This window comes from Pantherophis guttatus, chromosome 12 (genome assembly GCF_059756535.1).
Source record: "Pantherophis guttatus breed Tessera chromosome 12, ASM5975653v1, whole genome shotgun sequence".
Lineage (NCBI taxonomy): Eukaryota > Metazoa > Chordata > Lepidosauria > Squamata > Colubridae > Pantherophis > Pantherophis guttatus.
The window spans coordinates 12,353,753-12,367,056 of NC_142074.1; the positions used below are offsets into that span (position 1 = coordinate 12,353,753).

Sequence of the window (13,304 nt, forward strand, 5' to 3'; positions counted from 1 at the left end):
CACCCACCCAGGTGCAACGTTTTTTTTTTCCAATCTCTGTAATGACAGGAACAATTCGGTGGCCAAAGAATCTGTGTCTGAACATCAGATCCTCCAACTGAACGTTGCTGATACTGTTCATTTTAGTGGGTATGGAAGATCTTCCTTCCCAACCGTGTCCCGTTTCAGAAAATGCCTTAAAAAATTCCACCAGGCTTTGTATAAGATGTTCAGCGCCACGCTAATTTACCTTATTTTTCAGACTATAAGACGCACCAGAATATAAGACACACCAAGATTTCAAAGAGGAAAACAAGAAAAAAATAGTTTTTGGCCTCCGCGCGTCCGATTTTTGCCCTTCCCAGGCCCCAGGAGCACTCTGTAGGCCTCCCAAACCCTCTGCGCATCCTGTTTTTGCAAAACCTGGGCCTGTTTTGGGTGAAAAGGGGACACACGGGGCGGGGTTTCGGGAGGCCAAAAATGGCTGTATTCGATGTATAAGACGCATCAACATTTCCACCCTCTTTTAGGGGGGGGGAAGTGTGTCTTCTACTCCAAAAAGTACGGTATGTGTCTAGTTGTGCTTCCAATATTTGTCTAGCTTTCCATCCTGATCAGCTCCCTCAAAAGCAGCTTGGCAAAGTCTCTTTGTTCTCAACTGAAATTTTGCAGGGAAAGGCAGGGAATCCCAAGGATGTTTCCAATAGAAGGCAATATTGGTAGCTCAGGGTTGAACTGTGGTGCCCTCTGAGCTTGGTGCCCTCTGAGCTTTCCTGCAGACGTTTCAATACCCAACTAGGTAACATCATCCGTGCTAGAAGGGAGTGGGGGTTTGCTCTGTGTATAGAAAGGGCAAGGTATATAAACAGAGAGCAAACCCCATTCCCTTCTAGTACGGATGGTATTACAGAGCTGGGTAATGAAATGTCTAAAGGAAAACAAGCACGCTCAGAAAGCACGAAGGACCTCACAAGGAGGTTTGTCTTCTAGTTTTCACACAAGCCGATGCTTTGGGTTTCCTTGTTCACCTGTTCTTCCCCCCGCCCCTCCTTTCAATTCCTCAACACACAGACTTGTCAAGCGGTCTTAAAATACCCCTCGAGTTCATCTGAGTCTCTAAAAAGGGAACACCTTGCAACTTGATACTCCTGGAGAAGGGAGGGCCAGGGGAAACAAGGCTCCGCATTCATTTGTTTCAAAAGGGCAGGGCGCCTAGTGAATGGGCAGCTTTGTTGCAAGGGCAGCGTCCAGCTTTCTGTGCAATTGGCTAAGTTGTTTTCATTGGCCCTGGAGATCAAATGACGGCAGGTGTTTGGGTCCAAAGGTGCAAACCTCCATAGAGAAAGAAACCCGCTAAAGGCTCAGACAACCGAAAGACGATTCTGTCCTCTTTAGCTCTTGAACTCCCCCGCACAACGGTCAAATTAAAACATCCGGTTTCTCTTTAAAATCATCAGAAGGAAGGGAGGGAGGGAGGGAGGGAAGGAGGGAGGGAGGCAGGGAGGGAGTAAGAAGGAAGGAAGGAAGGGAGTGAGTAGGGAGGGAGGGAAGGAAGGAAGGAAGGAGGGGAGGGGGAGGGAAGGTAGGAAGGAAGGAAGGAAAGGAAGGAAGGAGGGAGGGAAAGAAAGGAGGTAGGAAGGGAGTAAGAAGGAAAGGAGGGAGTGGGGGGAAGGGAAGGAAGGAAGAAGGGAGGGAGGGAAAAAAGGAAGAAAGGAGAGGGAGGGAGGGAGGGAGGAAAGGAAGGGAGGGAGGAAGGAAGGGAGGAAGGAAGGGAGGAAGGAAAGGAGGCAGGGAGGGAGTAGGGAGAAGGAAGTGAGTAGGGAGGGAGGGAAGGAAGGAGGGAGGGAGGGAGAAAGGGAGAGAGGAAGGAAGGAAGGAAGGGAGGGAGGGAGGGAGGGAGGAAGGAAGGAAGGAAGGAAGGAAGGAAGGAAGGAAGGAAGGAAGGAAGGATGGATGATGGGGGTGGGAGAATCTCTTACCTCTTCTGGATTTAGCAGCTCGTATTTCCTGATGGTCTTTTCATAGATCACATTATTCCCTCCTCTCAGAAGTGGAGACAGTGGCTCCTGGAAGTAACAAAGCAACTCCTTATTAACACACAGGCTCTCGCAGACTGCAAAGCATCTGACTTTACAAAATGATGATTAGGGGACCGGAGGCTAAAACATACGATGAACGGTTGCAGGAACTGGGCATGGCTAGTCTAGTGAAGAGAAGGACCAGGGGAGACATGAAAGCATTATTCTAATATTTGAGGAGCTGCCACAGAGAGGAGGGGCTCAAGCTATTTTCTAAAGCACCTGAAGGCCAGACAAGAAATAATGGATGGAAACTGATCAAGGAGAGATTCAACCTGGAAATAAGGAGGAATGTTCTGACAGTGAGAACAATCAACCAGTGGGACAGAAGTTGCCTTCGGAAGTTGTGGGAGCTTCATCACTGGAAGCTTTCAAGAAGAAACTGGGCTGCCATGTGTCCGGTCAGAAATGGTGTAGTGTCTGCTTGGGTGGGAGGTTGGACTAGATGACCTACAAGGTCCCTTCCAACTCTGTTAATCTGTTCTGTGCTGAAGCCCAGAATGGCAAGACAAGGACGGGCTAAATCTCCGATGATCAAGAAAAATAGCAGGCACAGGACTGTCTGTTCCTAATTGATCTACACACATTTCAACCCTCCCAGGAGACTCTGGTGGATAAACAGTCAGATAGATAAAAGAAAAAGGGGTATCACTTTCTTCAACCTAAAAGCCGCATTCCCCCAAAAAACCCCCAGCCAGGGTCAGGTCAAGAATGCAGTTAAGTAAATGTTAGGATTAACTCTCCTGAACTCCCCTTGTCTTCAAACTCCCCTCTTCCCAGAGATTAAACTAAATTGTTCATCTCCAGTATTACTCTCCAGGCTTATTTGGAGAGAGAACTCTAGAGCAGTGGTGAAACCCAAATTTTGTTTATTACTGGTACTAAATGAATGTCTGTAAATCGAAACCTCCCTGTATATCCTTATAGATCCATTTATACTTTAACATACACACACACAAATACTTAAATCTACTTCCAACATCTTACACGCGTGATGGCGAACCTATGGTGCGCGTGCCAGAAGCGGCACACAGAGCCCTCTCTGTGGGCACGCATGCTGTCGCCAGCTGCTGTTCTGGTTTTCGGCGAGCACATGCATGCTAGCCAGCTGGTATCAGTGGTGCCGGAGCGCCAGAAAACAGCCCAAAAAATGGGCAAAGAACAGGCTGTTTTTCTGGCCATTTTCTGGGCCTTTTCTGGGCCTTTTCAAAGAATGGCCCCAAAACAACCAAAAAATGGCCCAAAAAACAGATTGAAAATGGATTCAAAACAGCCAAAAAAAGAGACATGTGTGTGCCAGCCAGCTGGTTTTTGGGTTTCCGGTGCTCTGGCACGCGTGCATGCACACACGTCCCTGTTTGGGCACTCGATGCCGAAAACATTTGCCATCACAGTCTTACACCCAATGCCATTGTAACAACAGTACAACTTTCCTACCTTCTCAGGATTCTCCAAGATAATCCTTCGAACGTTGCCCTGGGAATATGGAGACAATTTCAAGGCTGGAGATGGAACTTCCTGCAAGAAAGCAAAATGCATCGTTAGCATGGTTTCACGAGGAACATAATCCCGTATGGTTTGGTTAGAGAAGAAAATAAAAACAGAGCCAAAGACTATGGATCTCTAGGAATTTACAAAGCACCTTCAGCAGAATTGGTTAGCCAGACTCCTTGGCTATCTAGATTGTTAGGATATGGTTTGAGCCTAACAGGTTGTCCAGGCAATATATGTGTTCTGTTACTTTAACATGAATATGTATTGTGTGACTTTAAAGTTTTACTGCTGATTCATTGTAATGCTGAGTCATGCTGTAATTAGATAATCACTAGTTGTAAACGTATTTAAGAAAGGTATTGTAACGTATTCAGTTGATGATATGCTACCATTGTGTGTGGAGTTGCTACCATTGTGCTATCATCGGTGGATGGATCTGCTACCATCGTGGTTTGTTATCAGAGTGAACTTGTTATTCTAACCAACTACTGTTTGTATGGTAAGAAGATTTTTGCATCACTGGACTGATTTAACTGGCAAAGACTTGGATTGTTTAAAGACTATGAGATTGTTTTTTTCACTATAAACTTTTGATAAACCAGTTTGCACATCTCTTATTCATTGCTCTCAGCAACGTTTTTCTGTGCTCTACACTCTGCTGGTTAGTAACACAACAATATCCTTAACATAGATATTTTTTAGGATACATGATCTGGAAGGGATCTGTTAACAGATTTAACAGATTAACAGAGTTGGAAGGGACCTTGTAGGTCATATAGTCCAACCCCTCCCCCACTCAAGCAGGAGACCCTACCTACACCAGTGATGGCTAACCTTTTTGCCATCGCATGCCAAAAGCGGGGGTCGCATGCATACATGCCCAGACCCATAATTCAATGCCCCCTGCGCATGCCCCCCCATGCTCCCCCCACTTTTGGCACGGGATGGCAAAAAGATTACCGGTGGGCCCAGTAGGCCCGTTTTTCGCCCTCCCCAGGCTCCAGAGGCTTTCTAGGAGCCTGGGGAAGGTGAAAACAGCCTCCCCCCCTCCCCGGAGGCCCTCTGGAGGCCAGAAATGGCTTGTTTCCCAATGTCCAGTAGGCCCAGAAAGCCCGAAAATCAGCTGGTTGGTATGCGCATGTGCGCTGGAGCTGAGCTAGGGCAACGCTTGCGTGCCCACAGATATGGCTGCATGTGCCACCTGTGGCACGCGTGCCATAGGTTCGCCATCACGGCCCTACACCATTTCTGACAAATGGCAATCCAGTCTCTTCTTGAAAGCTTCCAGTGATGAAGCTCCCACAACTTCGGAAGGCAACTTCTGTTCCATTGGTTGATGGCTCTCACTGTCAGGAAATGTCTTCTTATTTCTAGCTTGAAGTTTCCATCCATTATTCCTTGTCTGGTCTTCAGGTGCTTTTGAAAATAGCTTGACTCCCTCCTCTCTGTAGCAGCCCCTCAAATATTAGAATCCTGCTATCATTATCTCCCCTGGTCCTTCTCTTCACTAGACTAGCCATGCCCATTCCTGCAGCCGTTCATTGTATTGGAGGTCTATTGCTGAACTATATGTCCCAAATCCTTCTCTAGTGATCATTGCTGGCCGAGGCTCTTGGAAATTGTGGCTCAGTCTCTGTAGATGGAGGTGTTCTCCCTACATTGGACTTCTGATTAGATCCTGGATCCAACTATGGATCCAGAACACTGTTTTATTCAACCTGATGTACTGGATTCAATTCCCATGGTCATCTAAGGTTCATACCTGGGGAATTATGGGAGTCGAAGTCCTACACAACTGGTGAGGATCAAATTGGGGAATATGTAAGCAGGCAAGAGGCTGCATAAACAGTCTAACAAGTCTGATATTGAATTGCTGGGACAGAGATTTACCCTTTAGCAAATGAATGCATCCAGCCGACGCTTTAAAGCATTACCATATCTCCCTGGTGTAACCATTCTTGCAGCCTTTGATGGCTTACCAAGGGAAAGTGATGAAAATCTGTTGACATAACCAGAAAAGGGGAACTTGCATTCCCAAAGCAAATTATAAGACTTGTTAAGACAAAGTTGCAGATCATGTGGTGTTTTTTTTTTTTCTTCTTCATCTTTTAGGTGGAGTTGATTTCATCACTGAAAATGTTTGGCGCTTAGCTGGCTGATGAGATTGACACCACAACTGGACCTCCCTCATGAGATGTTCTGACAAACAACAGTAGTCTCAAGACTACTGGTTTTTTTTAAGGAAGAATTAAATCGTATGGGAAGTCCTTCACTGGAAACAAGTCTATTGTTAACCGTTCCATGGAAAAACTGATACTGTACTAATGTAACTAGGCCAGGGGTCTGCAACCTTAAACACTCAAAGAGCTATTTGGACCCGTTTCCCACAGAAAAGAAAACACCGGGAGCCACAAAACCCTTCCCGTGCCTGACTATTTCTAATAGTCAGCTAATGTTGTGTTGCATTATATTGCATTGCCTCTTTAAAGTCTCCGTCATTTGTCTCCTAGAGTTGGAGTCTTGTGTGGGTGGTGGGACTGAGCTGACCTTGGCTTGTGTGCTTGGAGAGGAGTCCACAAATACAAATTCTGGAACTATAGTCTAGGAGTCTGCAACCTTAAACACTCCAAAAGAGCCATTTGGATCCGTTTCCCACAGAAAAGAAAACACCGGGAGCCACAAAACCCTTCCCGTGCCTGACTATTTCTTGAGCGGCCACAAAACTAGTGTATGTAGTTGAATTAAACGTCCTGTTTTCTTCTGAAACTTTTCTTTTCTTGGATTTATCCATGGCTGGCCTACCAGGGGTTGAAAAGCTCAATAAATTGCGTGCCGGTGGGCGTCACACATTGGCAGTTGTGATGCATATTTTGAGTGAGAGGGAGCCACAGCAGAGGGGTGAAAGAGCCACATGCGGCTCCAGAGCCACAGGTTGCTGACCCCTGAACTAGATTGAGTAAAAATCAGGGAACAATGTTAAGTATTTGCTTATTCTAGAGGTGCTTTTCTCCAAAAGGCAACTAGACTTTCTTGGGTTCCCTCCACCCCCCCTTTGAAAAGGTTTTGCTCCTCATCCAAAAAGGTTCTTCGGTTCAGAACTGAAGAAGCTTCTTGGATGAGCAGCGAAATGTTTTCAATGAAACAAACCAAGAACTGAAGAAGCTTCTTGGATGAGCAGCGAAACGTTTTCAAAAAAAACCAAACGAAGAAAGTCCAGTTGCCTTTTGGAAAAAGCACCTTTTGGGACAACCGTGACCTGGATCAGGGGTCTCCAACCTTGGCAACTTGAAGACTTGTGGACTTCAACTCCCAGAGTTCCTCAGCCAGCAAAGCAAAGCTGGCTGAGGAACTCTGGGAGTTGAAGTCCACAAGTCTTCAAGTTGCCAAGGTTGGAGACCCCTGACCTGGATGATTGAGAATTTCTGTAGATATAAGTGCTTGCTTGTTTTGTAGAGATGTAAAGAATACACAAATGTGAATACCTTGAAAATTATTCCTATGGGTGAAAAAGAATCAACTAAAATGAAGATGCCTCAACTAGAACAATTAATCAGTGGAACAACTTGCCTCCAGAAGTTGTGGATGCTCCAACACCGGAAGTTTTTAAGAAGAGGTTGGATACCCATTTGTCTGAAGTGCTGTAGGGTTTCCTGCCTAAACAGGGGGTTGGACTAGAAGACCTCCAAGGTCCCTTCCAACTCTGCTATTCTATTCGACTCTAACAGAAGATCAAGTGTGTGGAAATTTATTTATTTAAAAGTCGTATATGGCCACCCTTCTTAACCAGCACAACAAAACGAAATACATAAAGCAATCCTAGAACAGTAAAAAATAAATAATAATTATAAAACCGAAACCTCGCACCTGGGATGCCCCTCGGCAAACTCCAGTTGTGATAAAATTTACAGCAAACATTTGCCTTTAATAACACTTTGGGATAAACTGTGTCCTAAAATAATGTTTCATTGCGACTATTCATTTTGCCCTTCAAAGCATTTTTTGTAAACCAGCCGACTGTTGGTGATTTATTGCTTATATATTATGGGTGGAAGAAATAAGCCCTCACTTTAGGTAAAAAGGAATTCAAATGAGGTCAATGTATAAGAATGAATCCTTATCTTTCTTTCTAAGCAAAATGCCCTGAGGAGCTTCTCATGCTACTTGCAAAAAAATAGATGAATCAGGGGAAAAAAGACCAGATATAGAATAGACACCCTTCTTTCTGTGTCAATTACTGCAAGTTAAAAAAAAAAAACCACCTCAGTGTTACAACTGTCGCTGCTGAATTGACACATAGCAATGCAGATAGCTTCCCTTTACCTCCCACGGCGTGTTCAATTGTGATAATAAAAGCTATTATCAATCTAAGTGGGGGAAAAACAGGAAGAGGATGACAGAGGTGACGTACGAGGAAGACAAAGTAGTTCAGAGGTACCTGAAGCCTGAGAGCCCAGGCTTTCAAACTTGATAGAGTGGTACAAATACCACTTTATAAAGCTTTAGTAAGATCACACCTAGAGTACTGCATCCAGTTTTGGTCACCACACTATAAAAAAAGATGTTGAGACTCTAGAAAGGGTGCAGAGAAGAGCAACAAAGATTAGCGGATTAGAGGCTAAAAGATACAATGAACGGTTGCAGGAACTGGACATGTCTAGTCTAGTGAAGAGAAGGACCAGGGGAGACATGATAGCAGTCTTCCAACATTTGAGGGGCTGCCACAGAGAGGGGGGGGGGTCAAGCTATTTTCCAAAGCACCTGAAAGCCAGACAAGGAATAATGGATGGAAACTGATCAAGGAGAGATTCAACCTGGAAATAAGGAAAAATGTTCCGACGGTGAGAGCAATCAACCCATGGAACAGAAGTTATGGGAGCTTCATCATTGGAAGCTTTCAAGAAGAGACTGGACTGCCATCTGTCAGAAATGGTGTATGGTCTCCAGCTTGGGCGGAGGGGGCTTGGACAAGATGGCCTACAAGGTCCCTTCCAACTCTGTTAATCTGTAAAACTTTGCTGTTTTCACTTCAAAGGATCAGGTTTCAAATATTTGAAAAGATCCGTTTGAAGATCTGGAGAACATTGGGCTGGAAGGCACCTTGGAGGTCTAATCTAATCCCCTGCTCAATGCAGGAAACCTTAATCCAACCAGGTCAAATAGTTGACCAAACTATTTTTTTGAAAACCTCCAGTGATGGAAGCATCCCAATTGTGGAAGGCAAGCTGTTCCACTGTTCCAATCCTTTCCCGCTGCCAGAAAACCTTTCCTAGGTTGGATTTTAACAAGCTTCCACTCATTACTTTTGTATGGTATATTCTAGATGATATCCTGTGATAAGCCACAGGAGTGGATGATCTAAGCTCCTGTGAATAAATCAGTTTTCTGAATTACTTATTTGAAAGCACACTTCCCTCTGAATCGACTCTTTTAGCATGCAAATTAGGTCATTTGATGTCCTCAGATATTTGAGTCTCAACACTCATCAGTCACGTCAAGCATAGTTTATGACATGGTGCTAAGCTCCAGATTTCTGGTGGACATCAGATTGTTTACTCCTGACCTATGGAATCCATCCCAAATCCTGCCTTAGAAGCAGACAATCATGCCCAGCTAAAAATCATGAGCCTGATGGTCTAATATGGTGTTTTTTTCTTTCATTAAAAGATGGCAGCATTTATGATTAGCAGAATACATCGGATCTCTACATCAATTCCTCCAAATCTATTGCCAAAGGTAACAATACAAACGAATGAATGAGATGGATCAATGAATGGACAAAATGGTTCGATGCTAACAGCCGGTCAACCCTGAAGCTGATCTGACCGAAGACATTTTGAGCAGGGGTGAAATCTACTTACCTTCCATACCAGTTCGGAAGTGCGTGCTTGTGCAAGTGTCATGCCTCTGTGCATGAGTAACCTATTTTTGACCCTCTGCACAAGGGCAGAAACCTTCTGCGCTTGCTCAGAGGGTCAAAAACAGGTTACTTCCTGGTTAAAACCAGGAAGTAACGACATCAGGGCGGGGGGGCGGAGCCTCGCACTGCCGCCGCTACTGGTTTTCCGAACCACCCGCCGCCACCGCTACCAGTTCAGTTGAACCGGTCCAAACCAGTAGCATTTCACCCCTGATTTTCAGGCTTCAATGTTGCCACACTAGAGCTGAGGGATAGGGAGAGGGGAATAGAAATAGCTGGTGTTTTGTAGCCAAAACAACATACTTTCTCCTGGGAACCAAGGTCATTCCCACAGGCGGTCGGAGAGAGGAGTGAAGTTACCAGGCAACTGGATGGTGCTTTGATTGGACCATGTGACTGATTGTTTGGGGAAGGGGAAAATTTTTTACTTTTAATTAGGTGAAAACTGCAGGAACATTCAGAGTCGGTTTTCACCAGCCTGTGGCAATATGACATACCAAATAAAACTATTCTTTGAGGAATCATCCTGCCTCGGAGTTCTGTTTGCTATGGGTGTGTTACTTGGAAACCTGACACAGCCAGAATCCTAGTTGAATTCAAACTTATTTGACCATTGCTTACCCCAATACTCCTTCTATTGCCTGGCATGTAAAATTAGATATGGCAATGCCATTTAAGGTTATATACCATCACATAGCACTTTGCAGTAAAGACATTATTTCCATATTGCTCCCCACAATCTGGGTTCTCGTTTTATCAACCTCTGAAGGAGAAAGATAGAAAGCTGAGTCAACCTGGAGCCCATCAGAATCGAACTCCAGACTGTGGACAAAGTTTGCCTGCAATACTGCACACTTTTAACTATTGTGCCATCAGGGCTCCGAGTGGATATAATTTAAGTTCACAAGAGTAGCATTCCATAGGAAAATGATTCAATTCAGCACCTGGTTTAAAGTACAGGCAGTTCTCAACTTATGACCACAATTGAGCCCCAAATTTCCATTGCTATCCAAGGCACTTGTGTCATCCACTTCTCGGATGCACTTGTGCAGAAGGTAACCCAGTCTTCTTGGCTTCCTCACCAGACACCCATGCAGATGGTCGCAACCGACAAGGAACTTCAGTTGGTTGACAATATTGGGAAGGAAACAACGGCCTTATGTTAAAAGAAGTGAAGTCACAGAAGAAGTTTTAGTACAAACATTTCCTCAAATCTGGTAGCATCCTGAATTGGCTGTTTAGCCAGTAAAGGGATAACAGAATAAGAGTTGGTCTTTTAGCCCAATCCCTGCTCAAACAGGAGACCCTGTAACCAGGAATTGGCAATCTTAAACACTCAAAGAGCCACAAAGGTCCTAACTGGAAGCCCCCGTTCAATTCTGGAGCCGAGCGGAAGTCCGTTCCCCTACCATAGAATCTCCTCCTCGCGCGGCATCCTTTTTCCTCTACCTCTCCTAACCGAAAGCCCTATCAATTGTGGAGCCGACCAGCAACAGGGAGCCGTAGCAGAGGGATGAAAGAGCCACATGCGGCTCCAGAGCCGCGGGTTGCTGACCCCTGCCCTGTACCATTTCAGACAAGTGGCTGTCCAGTCTCACCAGTGATGGAGCACCCACAACTTCTGAAGGCAAGTCATTTCACTGGTTGATTGTTCTCACTATCATGAAATATCTCCTTCATTCTAGGTTGCTTCTCTCCTTGATTAGTTTCCACCCATTGCTCCTTGTCTTGCCTTCTTGGTGCTTTGGAAAACAGGTTGTTGACCTCCTCTCTTCTTTGTGGCAGCCTCTCAAATATTGGAAAACCAGATCTCAAAGTTGGGAGATTTTTCTTCAGGTTTAGGTAAAGGTAAAGGTAAAGGTAAAGGTTCCCCTTGCACATATGTGCTAGTCGTTCCCGACTCTAGGGGGTGGTGCTCATCTCCGTTTCAAAGTCGAAGAGTGAGCGCTGTCCAAAGACGTCTCCATGGTCATGTGGCCGGCATGACTCAATGCCAAAGGTGCATGGAATGCTGTTACCTTCCCACCAAAAGTGGTCCCTATTTTTCTACTTGCATTTTTTTATGTGCTTTCGAACTGCTAGGTTGGCAGAAACTGGGACAAGTAATGGGAGCTCATTCCATCACGCGGCGCTAGGGATTTGAACCACTGAACTGCCGACCTTCTGATCGACAAGCTCAGCATCTTAGCCACTGAGCCACCGTGTCCCCTATTCTTCAAGTATCGGACAATCCATAAGTCAAGGGCAGGAAAAAGCCACAAGTCAGTCTTTCCTATTCGGCTCTAAGCCGACGACATTCCCAACAGCCATCTTAGAATCTGGTAGGATCAGAAGAAGAAGAAGAATGTTCATTTATCTTCTCAAGGCAAATAATCTCCAGGAGATCCTCATAAACTTGTCTAAACCACACCCTGCAGCCTCAGGGGCCTGGAACATACATAACTCATGTGCGTATTTCCCAGTTTAAGCACAGTAAGCTAAAAAAAAATAAATGAATTGGCCTGTTCGTGGCCTACCAACTCATATTACTGCTGACAGTGAAAGAAAGGATGAAGCGAAATCAAAGGCCGATCTTTCGAGACTTATTAAGAATGGTTTTCCTAATCCTACAGAGAATAAGAGGCTGGGAAAAAACCCCGTGGGTATTATTTTTAACTAGGATGGTGATTGGTCGATGCCAGTAAGATGGCACAGATTCTGCAAAAATTGGCTAAGCGTTAGATCCCGGATGGGGCAGAGATCCAGGTTTCTTTTATTGTAATTGGCACATGTCACAACACATCAACACAACCCGTCAAGTTAATGAAATCAGAAGCAACAGCGCAGCCACACCGCCTCTAAAATGGAGTTTGGCGGTCTATTTTTTTTTCCACCTGAAAAATAACACATGTCCTATTTTTGACGTGATTGGGAACTGATTATGGAGTAAGGAATGTAACTCATATTTCTGCTGGAAAATACAAGACTTCAATCTCACATTTTAGACACAGAAAGGGCAAAACCAGAAATAAGTATGACTCCTACTGCCCAGAGACATGTCAAGAGGGCCACCAAAAAACAGCTGGCTAAGGACCTGTCAGGGTTCCAAGTAACAGCCCCAACAAAATAAAACTCCGAGACTTGAGTTTCCTCAAAGTTCCATTTTATTACTGATGTCATATTGGCACATTTGGGAAAACCTGAATCTGAAAGTCTCCAGGTTTTTTCCATCCAAGTGAAAATTCAATCCCTCCCCAGTACCCACATGTCCATTACATGATCCAATCATCCACCGTCCAAACTGGAGACACCTCCCAGTCATTCAACTCCAGGTGCCAGGGCAAGATGTCCTTGACTCTCTGAGAAAGGAATGTTATTTTGACTACCTATCACCCATATTCTATGCAATCCCTCCTCCCATTTTCCCACAGTAGAAAATGTGGCAGGCCTGAAGGGCCAAATGTAAAAGATGGCTTCCAGGTCTGACAGAACCATGACAACATACATCACACAGATATCCATGAACTTAAGACATTCCACTATATAGCCAAGTCTTTCTTGAGTAAAGTTCAGCTCCTGGTGACTACATGGACATACCCATGAAGTTTTCTCGGGAGATACTATGAAAGGGGCTTGCTATTGTCTTCTTTGAGTACTTTTTATTCTTACTTTCCAGGCTAGCTTTCAGCGTTAAGACTACCTCATAGTCGTCTTTCCAAGTGTTAACCAAGCTAACCTAAGTTGTGGGTGCAGAATGCAATTTGGGTCGGTCACCGGGACCAGAAGTTTCGTTTTCTGAGCTTTCAGACTCCCTCAGGGAACTTCTCTCTAGCACAGTGTGTGTTCCCAGAGAGATG

General features: G+C 44.9%; 1 protein-coding gene across 2 annotated transcripts in view; it reads right to left on the reverse strand.

The window, feature by feature from the left end:
- POF1B (POF1B actin binding protein) overlaps positions 1–13,304 on the reverse strand; it is a 57,279-nt gene that overhangs the window by 25,642 nt on the left and 18,333 nt on the right. For both annotated transcript variants that reach the window (XR_009622673.2, XM_060692099.2), the window contains exons 2-3: positions 3,495–3,575; positions 1,959–2,045 (exon numbers count right to left, since the gene is read on the reverse strand). Coding sequence is in view for 1 of the 2 variants with exons in the window: in XM_060692099.2 (XP_060548082.2) it covers positions 1,959–2,045; positions 3,495–3,575 (168 nt within the window). In the remaining variant the exon portion in view is untranslated. The remainder of the gene's footprint in view (positions 1–1,958; positions 2,046–3,494; positions 3,576–13,304) is intronic.